This window comes from Gadus macrocephalus, chromosome 19 (assembly GCF_031168955.1).
Source record: "Gadus macrocephalus chromosome 19, ASM3116895v1".
NCBI classification, from domain to species: domain Eukaryota; kingdom Metazoa; phylum Chordata; class Actinopteri; order Gadiformes; family Gadidae; genus Gadus; species Gadus macrocephalus.
In genome coordinates this window covers 7139120-7155703 of record NC_082400.1, presented here as the reverse complement: position 1 = coordinate 7155703, position 16584 = coordinate 7139120, and the positions used below count along the sequence as shown (strand labels likewise).

General features: G+C 42.3%; 1 protein-coding gene across 2 annotated transcripts; it reads left to right on the top strand.

The window, feature by feature from the left end:
* Positions 1-2221: 2221 nt before the first annotated feature.
* On the top strand, positions 2222-16580 carry LOC132447517 (bile salt-activated lipase-like). 2 transcript variants are annotated; one of them, XM_060038322.1, is made up of 12 exons: positions 2222-2239; positions 3015-3162; positions 4115-4262; positions 4654-4773; positions 6570-6767; positions 6999-7129; positions 7452-7559; positions 10841-10955; positions 11367-11550; positions 12486-12689; positions 15780-15989; positions 16318-16580. In XM_060038322.1, the coding sequence occupies exons 2-12, from the start codon at positions 3100-3102 to the stop codon at positions 16496-16498; spliced, it is 1662 nt and encodes a 553-aa protein (XP_059894305.1). In that variant the 5' UTR covers positions 2222-2239; positions 3015-3099; the 3' UTR covers positions 16499-16580. The 2 variants fall into 2 exon arrangements, with proteins under 2 accessions (XP_059894305.1, XP_059894304.1); XM_060038321.1 differs by lacking the exon at positions 2222-2239 and having other exon boundaries at positions 3002-3162.
* Positions 16581-16584: the final 4 nt, after the last annotated feature.

Sequence of the window (16584 nt, the reverse complement as noted above, 5' to 3'; positions counted from 1 at the left end):
TAAATGTACACACAAAGTACGACAGTCACGATACTTCAACTATCATGAACACCCACTACTATATTGATAACTACAGTCATTTAACTGCTACCTGCTGAATACAAACCTGGGAACCAGACAAATCAGAAAGCTCATGTTTTATTTGCTCTGGCCAGGGTTTGCTGTAACCCTAGGTTTTCCGTTCCAAAAGGATCACGGTATGTTAGTTGCTATAGAAACATATGCTCTGAATCAAACCTGGTCGGAGCAGGTTTTGCGCAGGTTAAGTTTGAAACATAACCCGGTTTTGGGTATTTAAACCCGCGTTCACCGCAGATTTCATGTGTTCACAATGGCATACCCTTTTGATGAGAGAACTGCTGATATCGGAGCGCAAATTATACTTGCAATCCACCGTGAGCAATTGATAAGACCACGGCTCGACATCTTGGCATATCAAATGACTTTTTGCTGGAGTGGAGAGATAGGCCTATAGATTCTCGCACAAATCTTTAATATATTTAAATAGCCTTACATAGCCAACACTACCAATCGAGGACCTGGCCTCAGTTCACTCCAGACTATTTGCGTAGCCCTCCGTTTTTTGCAAATGGTAGTTTTATCTATAGCTATAAAATGTTGGAGATGCTGAGCACATCTCAGTCCTTTCAGATGACCCATCCAAGATTTGTATCGGCCTCCATACAAAGAGCAATATTGTCTGAGTACTATGCCGAGAGGCACTTACAACACAAAGTATAAAATAGTCCTAACGGACTTGCATCCACTGGAGAATGTTTGATCGTAACACGCACTAATCCATCTTGATCTGTGAAGTTGATGAATTGTCACTTTTAGGTTTTCTACACAGTTACCAAAAAAAGAAACATTTGGAATAGTATGCGCTGTGGCAAGTGTTGGGAAAAATAACCTGATGAGCACATCACATGGCAGGCACATTAATATATAGTCGACTCTTGCACTAACCCAACGAACACATAACACAAACATGATAATATAGTCAGGTCAAGGCCAGAGCCGAAGGCCCCATTTCCCAGGCAAATGGTAAACACTCAGACAACACACCAGTCATCCTCAAGAACGGGAAAGCCACATTAATTTATCACACAGGAGACACCTCGAAGCTCTCCCCCACTAGAAGGAACACATGCAGATACTAGGGGCCTGAGAGCCACATTAATTTACCACGCAGGAGACATTTTGAGAGCTCTTCCCCGTTAGGAGGAACCAAGAGACACACCTGCCCATACCAGGGCCTCAGAGCCACATTAAATTATCACACACGAGACACTTCGGGGGGCACTCCCCCGTTTTAATTTATCACACCGGAGACACGAGGAACTCTCCCCGTTAGGAGAAGACCCAGGGCCTGGGAGCCAAGGGGCAGCAAAAACACACAGAACCGCACACATCTCAAACGCACACACCTCATCGAGAGGAGGATACAGCATAAGACTGCATCACACAGGGACTCTTCACCTTCTTCTGAAGCAGACCTTCCACGGAGGCGATGCTCCGGACGAACCATCAGCGCTGATTAGGGACTTAGACATATTCGATCTCTCACGCTTTATGACTCTGTATAACCGTTGCCACTTTACTTAATAAATCCAAGGTCCTCGTGCCGATAGACTTTATTACCTCTCCGTCTCATTTTATCTGGTCCAGTAGCTAGACAGACCGTTTTTCCCCACACAAGCACATGGTTTGCATGTGTTAGCCTACTTAGGCAAAAAAAATCTAAAATACAAGAAAACACAAAAACCTACATTCAAACTGTGGGGTATGGCCCCTGACTCTCTGAGGAGGTAGGTACCTCCAGGTACCCCCTCCATGCCAGGGCGCCCTGAATTTATGTTTATTAACAGCTCCTCCACCGGGGTCAAGACAATTTGAGGGCCAGATCCAGTCCCGTGCGCTGGATCTGGCTCGTGCTAGGCTAGCGCACGGCAACGGGCAATACTAGCCTGCTAATAAAACAGTCTTACCCACTCCACAGTACACCCGAGGTAAATCAATTATAGCGCCAGAATATAGATGTAAATGTCTGTGCTGATAGAATAATGTTAGAAATAAAACTAACCAAGTTGCATCGCATTAATCATCGCATTTTGAGGGACTACTTTCTCAGCAGAAGCGGAATTTAACCCCAGGTATCAGTCCGCCGCTGCCGTAGCCTACTACCAGAAATATAACACTGCTGCTGAGACACAGCAAGTCCCTCAAAATGCAATGCAAGGTTGGTTTTATTTATATTATTCTATCAACACAGACATTTACATCGACCGTCTGGCGTTATAGTTGATTTGCCTCGGGTGTACTGTGGAGTGGGTAAGACTGTTTTATTAGCAGGCTAGTATTGCCCGTTGCCGTGCGCTAGCCTAGCACGAGCAAACTCTGCAACTAGAAGGACTGAAAAAAATGTGTTGAACCATCTCCAATGATTAAGAACACCAATAGGGAATCAGGCCCTATGTCCAAAATTCAGAACTACCCCAGCTTCCGCTTATGTTTCACATGTTCCGGCTCTGATTGTTTGTAGGTCTATCAAATAGTGCGCTGAAGCTTTTTTGGTCTGAGTCTGTGGATATTTGGAATCTAAAGCCTTGGAATCAAAAACTAACAGAAGTTTATATGCATTGGCGAATTGGTCTGGAAATTTAGGACTAATAGAATGCAAATATCTGTTTATCACAATTTCATGATGTATGGTATTTTTGTATTATACCTATGTCGTTTCTGAAGAACAGCCAACTGTTAGTAGAAATATAACATCACTCAACAAAAACATAACTTTAAGTGGACAAACGAGCAGGTGGTAGACCTGTGCGCTTTGCCATCAGTGGTTTGACATAACAACTGATAATGTAGGTTGTTATTTGTTGAGACTCAACTCTGAGAATAAGTCCACCTGCAAGGTCAGTCAATGTTTAATTTCCTAGAAAGGTGTTCCAAACTAATGTAAATCAATTTACATATTCCATAACATGAACTCCCAGTATGCAAATATGCAGCTGTGGGAGGAGCATGGGTCCTATGAAGTTGAGGACTACAGGGGTATGAGAGCTTATTCTCTCTGGTTTCTTCTGGACACTCACAATGGAGCCATTGGCGATTTTGTTGGCTGTCGGCCTATTTCTTGGGGCAACATCGGCAGCCTCGGTAAGTACCTCAAAATTCCCTCTGTAGTACACGTTCTTATTTTATTATCATAAAAAAACGACTATGGTATGCAACTCATGTCCGTGGTTTGGGTATTATCTGCCTCAAATACTTTACCTTAGAAAATGTGCCCCTTTAAAGGCTGGCAAATAGTTTATTTTGGTTTGTGGTTGCGCCTTATGTCTCAAATGTCAAATGGAAATACTTGTTATTGATGAATGCAAAGTAAATTGTGCGCTTTTAATCAGTTAGTTCTGACCAAGTTATCTTATTGGATAAGTGAATTCCATGAGCGCTGATATAGACTAACAGCACTGGAACTTTTAGCTATACATGCATCACTCAGATTAAGGTGTTTCTGATAACCGCTAATTGTATTAACTGCTACTGCAGGGAACAGACTGTTACTTGGCTGCAGAATGAATGGAAACATAGCGTTGAATGTAGCGGCACCTCTTTTATCTGAGGCACTCAGAGCCCGTCTACGAATTAGACATTCTCTGAAACCATATCTACGTCTGAAACAGCCTCAGTCTGCGGCCTTGTTCCTGCGACCAAATCACAACCGTGCGGAAACCTGTGTTCAGTATTTTTCTTTCCACACCTTTTATAGGCACAGGAAAACTGCATTTGGGCAGAGAACTCCCTGGTTTGATTGAACCATGGGTCGACTCGTTTGTATCATGTTTAAGATAAAATATATCTCCAGACAGTGGAAAGTTACAAACAAGTTTGAACAAAAGTTCAAGCTTGTTTGAATAGTATTGTTTCTATCTTCAACAACTCAATTTTGTTTTGTACTTCATTTAAAATAAATATTATCACCTACCATCGATACCAATGACCATCAAGACCTTTCTGTTAAACAATGTTTGCATATATCCTAGTGTTGGCTTCAGTGTTTTCAGTTGGTTGAGCTGTTCAGGACCAACCCTGCCGTCCTCTGTTCCAGCTAGGCGTCGTGGAAACAGAAGGGGGCAGTGTTCAGGGAACTAATGTCCGCCTTGGGCTTCGCCGCTCTATGGACGTTTTCAAAGGAATACCCTTTGCTGCAAAGCCGGGAACCTTTGAGAAACCCAAACCGCATCCTGGATGGACAAGTGTGTTCGATCTTATTCTGACAACAATGTATAGGCAATAAATATAGTAGACCTAAATGGTGAAATAATAATAGCTACTTGCTACTTGCACAAGTTGAATGCATGTCATGAAAACTGTGGATTGTTGATTGAACCACAGTTTAAACAATGATTTATAGTCCATTATAGAATACTTGATAGTATTAGCACTGGTAACAGCACTTAACGTTTGCAATACAAAATATGCTTATATATAGGCTACAGTATATAATAATATATTATTATAGCATAATCTACTGAGCTTGTAATAAGATCAGCATTGACATAATTCATAGTAATATGGTTCTGAAGTTTAGCTCTTTGACAGCACAAAGCATTTCAGGTCTGCATTACCCTCTCCCACGCATTCCAGATACCCTCAAAGCCACTAAGTTTGCCAAGCGTTGTCTCCAGAAGAGCATGCTGCAGACGTCATCGTTCGGGGTGGAAGACTGCCTGCACCTCAACATCTGGGTGCCTCATGGCCTTTATGGTACAGTAAGAACTGATATACAACGTATACAATTATTCTGAATACAATATCGAAAACTCAACATGAATATTTTTGTATACAGGCCCATGTGTATATAGTCTGGATTTGATTCCAGTAATTTCAACAATAAACATCAACCAAATAATATAAATAATGTATGTGTATGGTATTCATCATAGCTGGAGGGCAACCGCCATAAAACAAGAACAATAACAAGATTGTAGTGCGAGTGTTTTGCCCTCTATCCCCAGTGCCTTTCCAGGGTCACAGCATGACATCATGTAGACGTATTTCCGAGCAATACCAACTTTCGCCAGTAGATGGCATCAGTAGACCAAAAGGGAAATCTAAAGGAATTGATGCCTGTGACAAATATAAGCCGGATGAGTTCAGTGATTGAAACAAATAAAAGCCAGGGCTATTAATTTAAGTTTTACGGTAATACCATTGTGTGTGTATCGAACAGTTCCATTTCCCATGAGGCCATCGGGCGATAACTTTTCTTCGGTAATGGGGGGGTTTACACCTACCCGATAGTGGGCCCCGATGGCTTAATCAGCAGCTATCGTTATAACATCGGCAAATAGCGTGGTTGCATCGGGAAACACCGTTACTCTTCCCGGGAACATCGTTAGACAACGGGAAGAAACGGGAAGAAATGCTCAATGATCAGGCAACATCGGCAAAGAACGAACATGTTTGTTAATTTTGGGTCTATCGGGGTAGAATCGGTTACCAGGTGTTGCTATGGGCTAATCGGCTATAATCGGGAATAGAACGGGAGTATAACGTAAGACATCGCAAGTCGTTCGGGAATTTTCCTGGGCACATCGGCTATATTCGTTAATCTTCCGCGCTTTATCGTGTTTTATCGTCTTTATATCGGCAACCTCAACACACGAAAGACCCTCGAGAACCCTCGACAAATAACGATTTTGAGTGACCAGATTGCGTTACGGAAGACCCTCAATCTGCCACTTGGGTATAAATAGGGGGTGATGGATGGATGTCCTACTTTTATAATTACAGGGGTACTTCGCCCATTTAGAACCGGCGTTCTATTATTATAAAATCGCTATTGTAATATAAATAAATATATAAATAAATATCAGTCTAAACCAGTCTCCCCTTTGCCTTCTACCGAAATGACGCCAAATGACGTCAAATGACGCCAAACGCACTTCGGGTGTCTTCCCTGGCATAAATCGTTATGTTATCGTTATAACATCGGGTATGTGTAAATGCTACCCCGATAAATTGACCCGATCATACATTTTTAGCCCGATGTCACCCGAATCACCCCGACTTCCACATCGGTGGTCCATCGGCCATTAGCGGCCATTAGCGGGATGGTGTAAACGGGGCTTAAATGCTTAAAAAAAGTAAATTTCAATGTGAAATAAAAAGCAATTCAAGTTTCCGAACAAAGTGAACGGTCTCCCGCCACATTAAATTTAAAAAAAAAAGAACCGTCACTGGATTACCGTCCGTGCGCACCAGGTATAAATAGAAACCGAACACAGTTGTCAAAGTGGAGCAATAAGTGCTGCTGTAATACGAGCTAATGACGCCGAGGCCGTCTATGCATGGTTACTGTGGTAACTCTGTATATCGTGGTCCTCTGGCACGCATCGCCGATGCTGGATTGTCCATGAAACTGGCATGGGCATTGCTGCAGAGCCTGCTGCTCCCCCTTTATCCCCCTTTCTAGCGTCACCTTTTCAATAACGCTAACCCCTTTGACACAAAAATACATTTGACATGACCGTGAACATTGAGCCTCCCCTCCCCCACAGTCTCCTCCAACCTGCCTGTGATGGTCTGGTTCTATGGGGGTGGTTTCTTGGCGGGGGGCTCCATGGGCCCCAACTTCTTCGACAACTACCTGTACAGCGGACAGGAGATCGCCGACAGGGGGGACGTCATCGTGGTGTCGGTCGGCTACCGTGTGGGAACTCTGGGTTTCCTCAGCTCGGGAGATTCTCAACTACCCGGTATGGCCCAATGTTAAACACGCATACAGTAAGGGTGAATGTCATTTAATTCATTTCAATTAAAAGCAAGTTTATAGTTGAGAGAAAAAATGTATGGCAATGTAGAAATGCGTACAAATAGGAGTATCCCGTTAATTTAAACGGTTTACCGCGGAAAAAAAGTATGCACTTTGACTTTGAAATGACTTTTGGCAGCTGCTCATGATAATGCTAATGTTTTTGCGTGATAAGGTAACTACGGACTGTGGGACCAGCATGCTGCCATCGCCTGGGTCCACAGGAACATCCGCTCCTTCGGAGGAGACCCCGACAACGTCACCCTCTTCGGGGAATCTGCTGGTGGTTCGAGCGTTAGCTACCAGGTGAGGGGGAGGGTTCGGTCCAGAGATGTCAACAAATAACTGGGTGTCTTTACTTCAAAACTGCCATAATTAACAACATTATAGGGCCTCTTTTTTTACCATCAAGTGTGAAGGTGATGATTCATTAAAATAAAGTTAATCTCCGCTAGTGAAAACGCATGGCTCCCAGACTCATGACTCAGCGTATTAGTCGCCCTTTGAGACAACCTCATGCTTTTATCTTCTCCTGAATAAAGATTTAAGATGAAAAAGTTTTTCTAAATATACAACAGCTTTTTTTGTACAAAAAGTACCTTCTATATGAAATGCATTTGTTTTACAGACTCTCTCACCGTACAATAAAGGGCTGTTCAAAAGGGCGATCTCTCAGAGCGGTGTTGCCATGTGCCCTTGGGCAATAAGCAGAAATCCTCGCAATGTAGCAGAAGAGGTATGTTTATGTATACAGTAAGTTCATTACATATATGTGAATTACATACAGTATACATCATATATATCTGTTATCTAATCATTTCTAAAACACATGCTCATACACTTTTTCGCATTTTTATATTACAAAGTGATATTCAATTACCAACTAACTCATTTTGGTCAAAGTTTGGTTATGTACATTTTTACTCCATAGAGAGTAACAATACTGTGTGTGTGTGTGTGTGTGTGTGTGTGTGTGTGTGTGTGTGTGTGTGTGTGTGTGTGTGTGTGTGTGTGTGTGTGTGTGTGTGTGTGTGTGTGTGTGTGTGTGTGTGTGTGTGTGTGTTCCATTCGGTCTGTGCTTAATTGATTTCTGAAACATATGGATTCAATTCATTTGTTAGATGAGCTGCCCCATTGCAATGGAGGTGAGCTGGAGACCCATCTCTTTTATATGAAAGAGGGCCTCAAGGCAGGGTGTTTCAAACTTGGGGTCGCCTGGAATTTAAATGGGGTCGCCTGAAATAGTGATTGATTTAAACAAAATATGTGTATATATATATATATATATATATATATATATATATATATATATATATATATATATTATTATTTTTTAAATAAAACACTACAAATAATCGTACATAACTGTCTTCCATACTTTCATTTTCTCTGATATAAATCCAGTTCAAATAAAATGCAGCAAATATGTGAGCTCAAACCTGTAAAAAAACACAAACTTGCAGTCGGAGTGTATAAAACAAAATGGAAAGATTTATTCGCCCGCCTGGCCCTGTCCCTCCAAAGACAGTTCCAAGAGGAACTGTGGCACAGACACTAAAGAGACAGAGAACATGCAAAATTTCAAAATTTCCAAAATTTCATATGGATTTACAAGTGTGATGGAAAGCAACGAGGAGAAGCCGAAATGTCAAACTCAAAAGACACTTTGAGACAACACACAAAGAACATGTCTGCAAACCAAGAGTTTTTTTTGAAAATAAATTTGCCGAGCTGAATAAGCAGCGAGTGTATTTCAAAAAGGCTGTGACTGCTAGTGAACGGGCCCTGAAAGCATCTCTTGAGGTGACCTATCTCATTGCTAGGAATATGAAGCCGCATAGCATTGCTGAGACTTTAATATTTCCAGCTGCCATCGAAATGGTGAAAACAATGTGCGGGGGGGAAGAAGCTCAAAAAATAACAAAAATGCTCCCACCGCAGACATACTGCAACAGGTCGTTACCATGGTGAATTACGTCAAGCCACATCCTCTGTGCGCACGTCTGTTTGCAACACTGTAAGCCGACATAGGCTCTGAATATGAAAACTTACTATTTCAAACAGAGGATGGATGGATGTTAAAAAAAAAGATTTTTGCGACTTTCTGTGCGACCAGCAGAAAATGTGCCTCCTTGCATATGTAACGGACATCTTTGGCAAATGGTCAATTTGTGCACTTATCCTGGCTACTCTGTATTTGTTCACAGTATAACAAACATGTTCAAAAACGAAATGTCTCAGTGGTCGCCAGAGATTTTTGATGTCAAAATGGGGTCACTCACAGCCCAAGAAAGGTTAGGAACCGCTGCCTCAAGGACGTATAAGATTATCAATTTGGTGGCTCGAGTCCTACAGGAACGGGGAAATGGTCAATGTGAGGTCATCTGAAGACTTATTTTTGTGGGCCTTGAGAGTAAGCAAAAGACATGAGGTCTTCTAAATATAAAAGAGGACATTAAGGACCAAGAGAAATATCTATTTGGGGTCTCTGAGGAAGAGACGTCGAAGAGGAAGAGCACATAGACACTTCAACACACACATTCGCAGATCTCAGCGACGGCATTTACACACAGCAAAATACATGTGTAAAAAGACATCCTATTGAGAGGCCTGCAAGAGATTTAACTGATGTCTTGTCTGTATATCCAGCTGTTGCATAATACTGCTGTCTGAATATCTATGTACACAATTACAGATGGGTCTACACATTCACAGATCTGTTTTATACATTTACAAATGTTATTACGCATATTCGGATTCTGAATACATATTTTCAGATTCCTGTACACAATCGAAGTTCTCAGTTCGCATTTACAGATTATTTATAGATTTACAAAACCTTATGCACGGATTGAGATTGTCTCTCCAATCACATATTTTTAAATCATTCTGCTACAATTATGGCCCCATTAGGGAGTTGAATAATAACTCATGGGTCATAGGTCAGATTTGTGCTAGAAAATCATCAAGTCTCTAACCAATGGCGGTTCTGCACGGGGGCCTATACGGGGGTCAGTGCCCCTGTAGACATGTCCCTGTCCCCCCCTGTGACCCCCCCCCCCCCCGTGCTGACCAAAATAATTAGGATTTTGCTGATTTTACCGAACTAATTTGACGCAACGTTCTCCACGGGTAACTAAGATAGGCTAACCCAAACACTGTGCCGCTGTTGCTCGGTAAATGAGAGCTGAGCGACTACTCTTGGAGAAAGGAGCCACAATTTCTCCTGTTGCAAGAGTCGAAGCTAAGCCAAATGATTTTGCAAGTGACTTGTTGTTCTTGCACATAACCGCGTTACTGTAGTTCCTCACACTGATGATGAAATTAAGTTTGTAAATGGTCTCGATATATTTAGAAACTTCATTATTTCTAAGCAAACTCATCAAAGCAGAAGCGAATATACAAATGTCTGTATACTTGCTAGCTCTAGGCTACACAATGTTGTGATATTAACCACGAATTTTCATCCTTTTTGGATGCTGCATTGGGATAACGAATACATTTGAGTAAAGAGTAGAAGGCTATCTGCCCGTGTTAAGTTGGGAGGGATGGTTATGCAACGAAATCTAATGCATGCCCCTACATTTTTTTTCTTCTCATAGCAGCTATCATGAAATGAGGAAAGAACAGTAGAGTAGTTTTCTTTGACCTCTTTAGACTGTGGTCAAGATGGCTGTAACCCTTCCTATAAGCACAGCCTCTTTGGGAACACAGTCTCTCCAAACTGAAAATGATAAATGTTTTGCACTTCGTTGTAACCTGGAGTTCTTTTTCACATTGACACACTGAATGTTGTACCCTGTACTGTATTTTTTTAATTTCCATTTTTTTTGGCCCTACCTCTCTTGCCCGCTTGTACAAAACAAGTATATATATATATATATATATTGATGATTAAGGGCATAAGCTCCATCAATCGAAGATAGTTTGACAGAAAAATACAGACTGAAGTTATAAAATGTGTCGAGAACTGCCACTGTCTAACTCCTCCTTATACCTGACCAACTGAACTCATAGGTTGCTGTGAAGGTCGGGTGTCCCACAGATGACAAAATGGTCGCCTGCTTGAAATCCGTTAGCGCCAAGAAGTTAGTGATGGCTGCTCCCCTTTTCGTATCAGGCTCCCCAGATAGTAAGTATTCCAATGGCTGGCTGTGTTAGCTGTGTGCACTATTCACAATGCACTGTTACATTTTGGTTTTCCCATGGATTGCTCTGAAAAGAATGAGACTGAAGAACATAAAAAAGGATGGATAAGTTGTTCTACAGCGGTAACATTGAGAAAAATATATCACTATGTTTTCCCAAGACCTTTTCCGTCATAGTAATGTCTGCACTGTCTCCATGATGTTTATCATTTCATCATCTTATCCTTTTATTTTACATTTGTTTTAAAGGGATATCTTTTATTGTCTTTCAGTGATTGTCCTTTTAATGTCTTCTTTACAATGGACTTCCGGCTCATGTAGAGCACTATGAATGGTCTTTGTGTTAGAAGGTTGCTACATGTATAAAAGTCCCTTGGCCTCCCTTGCCCTATCAGAGCCGGCGCTGAATGCCATGGTCCTGTCTCCGGTGGTGGACGGAGACTTCATCCCGGAGGACCCGGTCCGTTTGTTCCACAACGCGGCTGACATCGACTACCTGGCCGGGGTGAACAGCATGGACGGACACCTCTTCACCTCCCAGGACATCCCCGCCATCGCCGATAAGGGAAACATCACTGTGTAAGAAAACGTTGAGCCTACACCTGTCCTTTCAATGTAAAATACCCCCTTCGATAACTGAATATAAGTGTCTTGGTAGTATCCTATGAAACTACATTATAGTATCTTAGTATCTTAAAAATTGAAATAGTTGTATCTTACGTCCTGCACATAGATTATGATGGGAACCGGTTTAATTGGGGTGTTTAGTAGGGATCGACCGATATATCGGTCGGCCGATATTATCGGCCAATATTCGCGGTTTTTACATGTATCGGTATCGGCCGATACGCGGCTGATTTTCGCCTATTTTCTTTTTTTTTTTTCTTTTTTTTTTAATTTTTTTTTACATGTTCTACCTCACCTGTTTTTAATATTTGTTAAATATTGTTCTTACTTGTTCTACTTCACCTGTTTTTACTATTTGTTAAATATTGTTTTTTATATTGAAGTTCAATAAATGTTCCTTTAAAAAAATAATAATAATAAATAAAAAAAATCGGCTCAAGAAAATCGGTATCGGCGTATCGGCTAAGGCTGATGAAAAAATATCGGTATCGTATCGGCCCTTAAAAATCGGCATCGGTCGATCCCTAGTGTTTAGATATGTGCGTGGTTATGATTGTGTGTTTCTGTGGTGTTGTGAGTGAATGTGCGTGTGTGTTATCTGAGTGTATGTGTGAATATGTCATGGTAACCCTGTGTTCTGATCACAAAAGCCCAGACTGGAGATATCTTGTCCTAGGGCTCATCAGAATATTGTTTTAAACATGCACACGCAGGCACGCACGCGCACGGCCGCACGCGTGCTATGAAAACTGCCTTAACACTTCAAGTCTAAATTCCCTGCATCCTCTTGAAACCACAACATGCATAAGGGGCCTTTATTGTAAAAGGCAGCTCTACTGTGTCTTCATACTGTGTGAAACGGAAATGAGTCTCTGGTGTGGTTGCAGGGACGATGTTACTGCGCTCCTGCGGTTCTACACCCAGGACAAAGGTCAGGCGGGTCTGGAGGCTGCCTTGGCTGAGTACACCGCCCATTGGGGCCCCAGCCCCAGCCAGGACCAGGTGAAGATCACTGCTGTCGAAGTTGGCACAGACCACTACTTCCTGGCGCCCGTACAGACGGCCATCTACCTTCATGCAGCAGCAGCCAAGTGAGACCAATGGGCCTTATTATTCACCTAGTGGACATCTTGGTTCTGCATTCAGTTCCCCCACCGAGCTAGCGTGTAGAACAGGCCTATTCAACTAGCGGCCCGTGGGCCAAATGCGGCCCCTCTTAATTTTTTTCTGGCCCGCAAGAGGTTGCATGCAAAAAAAATAATAAAATAAAGGAGAAACATAGTTGCATGCAAATCAGGTTTCTGTGTGTAGCCGGTGATACTAGCCAGCATCAGTACCCCACAATCAGGAACTGGCATCACTTATTCTGACAATGTTTGGCTCAACCGATACGTGTGAGTCTAGCTTTTCTCATATGAATGCCATCAGAACAACAAGGGCACGTTGCTCCATGACCTATGAGAAGCTGCATGAGTGTCTCAGGATGAGCCAAACTAGGCAAACAAGGCAGTGCAATCTTTCTCACTGACTCACTGGCTAAAAATATCTCATAAGTACAGTAGTTCTGTTTTGTGATGATTCAAACAACATTGTTGAATTCTAAATACGTGTTCAAAATATGTGAGAACAAAATCTTTTATAATAGTACGATTAAAAGTGAAGAAGGAAGGAATGCGTCTGACAAGTTTATTCCATGTAGTAGTACTATATATATCAAGTTAACACTACTTTAAGTACGATTTATTTGTAGCGAATCATTCACGTAGTTTTACTCTGTGTGGCCCATGAACCCCCAGTGGTTTTCCTTTTCGGCCCACTTGTTAAGGAGGTTGAATAGCCCTGGTGTAGAACATCCCGCTGTACAGGAATAAGGCTAGCTAACGTTTCTCAGCCCCTAAGTATTAATTCTTAACGTAGTCTCTCTCTCCCCATCTGCGATTGAGATCTTGACTGTTCTCAGATAATCTTGTCTCAATAATAATCATAATAATAATAATAATAAATATAGCTGCGAACAGCAATGAGGGGGCCAAGCAGAATATGACCCCATAAACTATTTTGGTGGACAGACATAATTGGTAAGGTGGCTACATGATGGGCCGCCTCAGTTATTTCACTTACAATGATGTAAATGGTTATCACAATGAAAATACATTGAAGTTGCTTTGAAGGGCTGGAATAGACCTGCTGCTAACGCATCCACCTACGGATCAGGGCCCCGTTTCCCGAAAGCGTCGTTAGCCTAAGTGGATCGTGAAGTGCGTCGAAAGGGCATCGTAGAGTTTTCACCGCGTTTCCCGAAAGCATCGTAGGGAACGAACGTCTTGAAAACGCTCGTAGCTAACGAGTACTCCAGGGGTGCTCGTAGGTACTCGTAGGACGCTAAGAGCATCGTCAGCTATAGCCTCAGTGGCGTCACCATCGGACATTCCGTATATTGGATGCGTTTTATTAAAACGCATTGCGCCTTTATGTTCTTAGTTTGGTAATTAATAAAGATTATTAATTAATTTATTAATAAAGATGTTAAAATGGCCAAAATAAAACGGGACAGTCCAGAAAATGTTTGCGCAGGCAGGGCACTCAAAATGTGTGAGAGAAAGTGGGGGGATTTGTGCAGACTGACATAGGCTGCTCATAAAACGTAGCATAAAATAATGTAAAAAATAAATTAAATTAAACAAATGAAAAAAAAATAAAAACGAAATAAAATAAATGAAAAAAAAATAAAAATAAAGATTTTTTTTTATAAAAAACAAGCAAAGGAGCAGGCAAAAGGCTGGGATATGGTGGGGATTGGTCACGTTGACGGGAATGTTTAGTGACATGAGGGAGGGTGGAGGGGGTTAAAAAAAAAGTCTCAATCACTATTCGACGCGCATGAAAACCAGCCGCGTAGTTATGAGGGAGGCCGTCCTCACACCGATCTTCGTCATCGTCCTCAACGTCCTCCGGTTCAAGCAATGCCACCCCAGCCTTAGCTGCAATGTTGTGCAACATAGCCGTCACACATATCACGGCGCATGACTTGGCCGGAGAAAACTGGAGCCCTCCGCCTGACTTGTGAAGGCATCTAAAGCGCAACTTCCACCTCCCGATCGTGCGCTCAACGATGCACCGGGCCAGACGGTGGGCTTCGTTGTATTCCTCATCACGGACGTCTCCCGGGTTATTCACAGGTGTGAAGAGGAATTATTTAAGGGGGGAAAATGCCGTGAAACGCACAGTGCATTCAGGATTAGGACTGATATATGACGGTTTAAGCCTAATCAATTGTGTTTTAATGTCTTTAGCATTCATATAATTGCAGTCTATTTTTTTCGTAGGCTACTCTGCTGTTGTCCTTGATGGGGAGATATTTTAACCCTTTTTAACACAATTTTCCTGCGACATTCCTGCGTCTCCCCCTCCTACGGAGCCCATTTCAGCACCGTGTCAGTAGACAGTTACAATCCTACGACGTCGTGAGTGCAGCGAATGCGCGTTCACGTTAAGAGGAGTTTTGGGAAACGCTCCAAAGAAATTGACGATGGATCGCAAGATCCATCGTGAGAATGATCGTACGAGCGTGGATCCATCGTTATCGGGAAACGGGGCCCAGGGCTGCCATACGTATTCTACGATCGTTGGGTGCGTTGATCGTGCACGTCGTCGCAAGGTAACACGAAACGTCCGCAAGCAGAATTGACCAGAGTAGCCACAGCAACAAGATGGATCTACGTCAGACACGCAGCCTTCACCACTTTCAACAAGTTTCACATCAAAAAATAAAAGGTAGACTGAGATATGATCACACTCTACAGGATAGTCATAAGGCTATGGGCCATGTCTGGTTCGGATACATGAAAGCCTTGCAGAGAAATGAGCTCACTTCCTGTTTGACGTCCCCCTGAGGTTAAGGTCACCAAATTGTTTGGGTGTCCCCAGGATGATGATCTGTACCGACAGCGATACATTGTTTAAATTCTTATGAGAAATTAATGTGACATTTTGTGGGATGTTTTGCAGCTTTTTTCCTTTGACTACTTAGAAACCACAATATAAATCAAATCTATTATTATAATAGTATTATTACTAGTATTTATTATTAATATATGGAACCCATAGCCAGAGCCCTGTCTAAATCCCCCAACCTGTTACTTTACACAACCTTATAGCCACTGGTAACTGCTCTCACCCAGGTCCGGACACACCTACTCCTACCTGCTGTCAGAGCCCAGCTTGCTGATTGGTCCAGGTAGACCCTACCACACCTGGGTGGGGGCGGACCACGCTGACGACCTGCAGTACGTGTTCGGGAAGCCCTTCACCACCCCCAAAGCGTACGGGGACGCCCAGAGAGACCTCTCAGGCTACTTCATCTCCTTCTGGACCAACTTTGCCTGGACCGGGTAAGAACAACCCATACACAGCGCTCTGTATTAACCGTGACATGCTTTGGGTCAGAACATGTGCTCAAATATTTCACAGTAACAATGGCTGATCACTTCTGTTGTATCTGATGACATGACATGTTATATTATTTAAAATGAATACAATTATGATAGTACATACGGTAATAAACTAAATGTAAAAACAATTCCACATTTTAAGTCAATGATCAGTGCCAAGTGCACGTATTTATGTGAATCGAAGTGTGCTTTCATATATATATAAAATACATATATGTGTATCTTTTTAACAATGCATCTATTAATTTATTTGTCTGTATTTTCACAGTGATCCCAACATGGGAAAGAGCAAGGTGCCCCTGACCTGGCCGAAGTTCACCTGTTCAGAACAGAAATACCTGGAGATCAACTCCAAGATGGACCGAACCTCTGTTGGCCAGAAGATGAGGAGTCGCTTTGTACACTTCTGGACCAACACGCTTCCAAACCTCCCATCTGTTAAATACTGATCTTTTGTGACTGTGAGATCAAATATAAACTGCGGTATAGTAGGAATACTGCTGCGTAATAAACTTGACTTCTTTACACTGAGTTG

Coding starts and splice junctions, on each gene's coding strand:
- LOC132447517 (XM_060038322.1), top strand. CDS start 3,100: ATGGAGCCATTGGCGATTTTGTTGGCTGTCGGCCTATTTCTTGGGGCA. Junction 10,956..11,366: donor CGTATCAGGCTCCCCAGATA/GTAAGTATTCCA, acceptor TTGCCCTATCAG/AGCCGGCGCTGAATGCCATG. Junction 11,551..12,485: donor GATAAGGGAAACATCACTGT/GTAAGAAAACGT, acceptor GTGTGGTTGCAG/GGACGATGTTACTGCGCTCC.